The 5,179-nt window shown below is 28.1% G+C and overlaps 1 protein-coding gene across 1 annotated transcript in view; it reads left to right on the plus strand.

Moving 5' to 3' along the window:
- RabX4 (RAS oncogene family member RabX4) overlaps positions 1-1,688 on the plus strand; it is a gene marked incomplete in the record, with an annotated part of 14,186 nt that extends 12,498 nt beyond the window's left edge. Inside the window, 1 exon segment of the mRNA XM_067052525.1 lies at positions 1,120-1,688. Within this exon segment, the coding sequence (XP_066908626.1) occupies positions 1,120-1,224 (105 nt within the window).
- Between the last annotated feature and the right edge of the window lie 3,491 nt (positions 1,689-5,179).

Here is a 5,179-nt window from a genome sequence, read left to right on the forward strand (position 1 = left end):
ATAATTAATCGATAAAAATAATAATAAAGCAGTGATAAAAAAGATCTAAGAGAAGAAAAAAGGTACTAGTGAGATGGAGGAAAGAGGGTGTGGTGGTAGAAACAAGTTGCCCAGAAAATCCGCTAGGAGCTCTTCTGTATTTAAAATATAACATGGACTTAAATTAGACAGCTCACAATCCTATACTTATAATATTTAACATGTTGAAAGTTTTTACGTTTAACAGATCATGAATACCTCTAATATCATATAGGAGAGTGTAGAATTCATCAACACACTAATGATTGTAAGGATAAAAATAATCCTAAGTAAATGCTCAAGAGATCCTAGCGAATTTTCTGGGCAACTTGTTTTGTAATCTTGTAACCTTTATGAGATAATAAAATCTCCAACAACTTTGTCACACCATCTTTCCTACACCTCACTTATTTCTTGTTTTCTCTCCTAGTTTTTTCCCCCCATTACTTTATTGTAATTTTTATCCATTACTTTATTATAATTTTTATCCATTACTTTATTATAGTTTTTATCCATTACTTTATTAGAGTTTAAAAACATCCAAAACAAAAACAACACAAACTAAACATAAATTATGAGAAACTAACCTATCAAAATGACAACAGACAAAACAGTATGAAGCCCAGCTGATCTGTTGAGTGATGTAATTCTCCATTTAACAGACCTATTAACAGACTCTAAACCAGGTTAAATGTTATATCGTTTTAACATGCTAAAAGAAGAAAATATTTTTCCTATTTAACATAATGTTTTCCATTTAACACAGTTTAATATGTTAAACTAAAGATCATGAATACTCCTATTATTAAATAAACATATATTAAAATGGCCAAATCACCTCCTTGTACAACCATTGGTCTAGTAACAGTGCATCCTTACACAGTACTGCGCCCCTGACCCTTCATAGGTTGTAGCGGTACAGATTTATTTTATTTTATTATATTAAAATAAGGTGGGCTTAATGTGGTTCATAAGGTTTTTATTTTTATAAGTTTTTGTGATTGATATTTAGTAATAAATAAATAATGATTCTCACTAAAAAAATAAATAACCAAGTTATTTTATTCTAAATAATTGATTCATTTTTGTAATTCATTACAGAGAGAGCATTATGACAGTGGCCAAAACGGAAACATCACCCTGGACCTGAAGTCTCGCATTCTAGAGCATACATCTTTGAAGGAGCCTTGGAAATGTACGTGCTAACTGTTAGCGATCAACGACTGTAACTGCTTGGGTCGGTTGGAGTGACCCGACTGCTCACACTTATCTTAGCTCCCACCTTAGTATGCAAGAGTGGCAAGGTGGTCGGTAGTATGAGCCGTTGTCGACTGTTTTGTATACATATATTGTAATATATATATAGCTTGCTCCTAAACACCTCATTTTTGGTAATCATGGCTTCAACGTTTGTTTATATTAAATTTCTGCGAATAGTGCCCTTCTCTTTGTTGAGCATTCATTAGAACTTGAAAAGTTAACAATTTCATCGGGAAATAATTGTATTGCCCCGCCTGGTTGGTCAGACAGAATATATTTCTGTGATTTGTTTTCAGAAGAAAAAAAAATCATTGAAATTGTTATCGAATTGTTTTATTGTTATTGAATTGTACAGAACTGAACTGAGTAGCCAAGCTGCTTATGAATAAATTGTGATAGCTAATCCGTAATTTTATTTTGCCGTAGTTTATCAGCCTCTTGTTTACCTCATTTTTTAGTTGGGATTCAACAATGATTATGCAGGTTATTATTCAACTATTACATTAGTTCGTTTCCTATATTTTGAGTTTGTGTTTGCTTTTGGTTCAATTGGTTTTAATATCAAGCTGTGAAAACTATTCTGACATTAAGTATCAGTTATATTCATAAATATTTTCATCGAATGTATTTTATTAAGGTCTTTGTCTTTACTTGTCTGATTTTGACTCCATATTTTATATACCATGACTAGTTTGATCCTTCACAATTAGAAAATAGATTCATTTCTATGTGTTCATTGATTGTTTACTTAATCGAGACAGTTCCTTTAGGAATACATTTTAATCTCATTATGTGTCCAACTTACTTGTTAAAATAAATTCATTATTGTTTTTAATAAAATAATTTGTATACAAGTTAAGTTTCAAAATATTCTTTATTATTTCTTTGAAAGTCTAACGTTTTGGCCTTAAGGACAATCTTAAATATAAATTTACACCTGAAAACCTGCAATTTAAAAACTTTTTGCAGGCTATTCCGCCCAGGTCATTAATTTCAGTTAAATCACCCTATTTTGACAATTCCCCATTAAATTTTAAAATAAAACTTTTAAATTCAGATTAACTTATTATCATTTTCTTAACACACAATATTTTTAAGATTATTTATCTTTTGAGCTAAAAATATTTTATGATAAGAAAGTGATGTATTAATCTGTATTTAAAAGTTTTAAAATTTAATGGAAAATTGACAAAATAGGATGTTTTTACTGAAATTAATGACCTGGGTAGAATAACCTGCAAAAAGTTTTTAATTAATTGGTTGAGATGTGTAAATTTATATTTAAGATTATTCTTGAGGATTGCTGAATTGGCCAAAACAGTGGACTTTTAAAGAAATAATAGTATTTTGAGACTTAATTGGGATACAAATTATTTTATTTAAACAATAAAAACCAGTCTCAAGACAGTGAAAAGACTATATATATATATTGGTTATTTAATAATACATACAAGGTTCTATTCTACATTGGTAATAATTGAAAATTTCGCAATATATCTGCCAGTTATTTTCTCTCTTAACAGAAAACAGAAATTAGGCATTAGATAATTGTTGCTATGGGAACTAAGTACAATTAGTGCTATCTGCTGGCAAAGCTAAAAAGTCTATCCTTCACTATTTATATCTAATTAAATATTTATTGCCTAAAATTTCATTTTTGATCATACGAGTGACAATAATAATGTTAAGAACAATAATAAAACTATATATAATAGCACAAGTTAAGTCAAATGTTGATGTATAAATTTATATTATACCTGATATCTGAATAAAATCAATCCATTCTTATTTTGACAAAAAATTAAATTCATATTAATATAATAAAAAGGCTACACTCTCTTTCATCAATATTTTTTTCTTTACTATGTTTCGACTCTCAAGCTATCATCAGGTCTAGTTTTTTTATTGTATATTATTTTTATTACCTTCCAACTTGGATAATATCATTATTCTTTTTACTAATTAAATTTATTGATTGTCACACTTTACAAGTATCTCATCCTAACCTGTTTGTTTATTCTTTTAAAGATATTCATTTGTTCAATTTGAATTTGGTATATATATATATACATTAATTAGTGAAAGAGTGCAGCTTTTTTATCAAAGTTCAAATTTTGATTAATATTTTCTACCATGAAAAGATTGAATTTTTAGGGATATTGAAATTATTCAAATTTTATTTTATTTAAGATCTGATTGTTATCAGTTTATTAAGTTGGCAAGTTTAAGATACAAGTCCATGCAGGCATTGTAAATTGATTTCATTTGTGAAAGATGTGATATAATTTATTTGTAAACATGATTAAAACCAATGATGAAGTTTACTAAAAGTATTGCTTTAGTTATAAAAATCTTATAATTTAAAGAATAATGATAAGCATCTGTACTTTCTCTGCTTGCGATGGAAGAGTGCATTTTACAAATCTTTAAACTAATTTTGGGTTAGAATTAACTGAAAATAAATATATAAAAATTAAAAAGAAAAATATTTTTCTGTCTCAAAATATTTCGAAGTAACAAGTGGAATATACGGTTGGCATGTATTTTATTTATGGACTAAGAAAAATAGATACTTTAAAGACCCTTAGTAAGGTATGTTCAAATAATTTATAAAGCAAAGAGCATTGAACATTTTTGAAATTTTATCAAAATTGGAATCCAGATATCAATTGGTGTTAGACTGACTTTCTTCTAAAAGCGAAGTTTAGTTATTACAAGTTACGAGAATTCGTCAATGTAAAATAAAAGATTAATATGTAATTGAAGAAATGGGTTGTCATTTTTTAGTTATTGATTTTTATCTATTAAATTTTATATCTCTTTGTTCATAAAAATTCTTCTCATCTTGTTGTTAGTTTTGTTGAGCGCAAAGTTTTTTTGTTTCCCAACGTCAGGATCATCCTTTTATGAGCGAATTTCACAGCTTTGTACTAGTCAATTTTTACGAATACCATTTTGATTTTTTTTGTATAACTTATTTTATGAAGCTGAAAAGCAAACTATTTATTTTGTCTATCACATTTTGAATTTGGGACCATGCCTGCTTCTAGGTGCTGTATTTTCTTTCTTTTCTATTATATATTTATATTTGAAGATATTTATATAAATTATGAACTGTTCTACTATTGCTTTTTAAAAGTATACTGTAAATTAAAAAAAAAATGACAATTATTAATAAAAAGTTTTATTTAACACTTATTTCCTTTGTAATAAATGTTTTGCTTTTATATAAGTTTTTATTTATTAATAGTTAATGGAAAAAAAACATGAAAGATGTCAGAAAACATGAAGGCTTAAATGAAAAAGATGAGAACATGCTAGTTTCACATTAATTACCTAATGGTATATTTAGGCGATTGGACAAGACTAGATAAATCGGGAGCTCCCAGATCTGAGAGGCAGTGTCCCAGACCATATGTGACAGGAACTATTTCATTGTATGCATTAACAATCTTATTATGTAATTAGACTGATCTGCCAATCGCTATGGAAACTGGTTTTGTGCACACTTCTACTAGTACACTACTCGGTTTGTGTTGTCAGATCCGATTGCCTAATGGCATCTTAAGCAAGTACTACACTTGAAGACAGTTTGGGTCAAAAGAAGGTACAAAAAAGTAGGTCTAACTATTTATGGTTACTGACAGTTTTTTCTACTATTTTGTGTACCTTTCTTCACTACTTGATTATTAGCTGACAGTATGCAGAGTTGGGCAACTATGAAACTAATAGCTGACATTGTCATGGATACTATATTGATTTTTCAATGGTTCATTCATGTATAAGGATCGTGTCCTTGGTAATTTTAGCTATTAGTTTCAATTATAGCTAATTTTTCCCAACTCTGATTGTATGTAATAATAATGTACTATTATGTTTTTATTTTTTAGTACCTGAAATT

The sequence above is a fragment of the Halyomorpha halys genome, unplaced genomic scaffold (assembly GCF_000696795.3).
Source record: "Halyomorpha halys isolate HHAL.00 unplaced genomic scaffold, Hhal_1.1 Scaffold558.1, whole genome shotgun sequence".
NCBI classification, from domain to species: domain Eukaryota; kingdom Metazoa; phylum Arthropoda; class Insecta; order Hemiptera; family Pentatomidae; genus Halyomorpha; species Halyomorpha halys.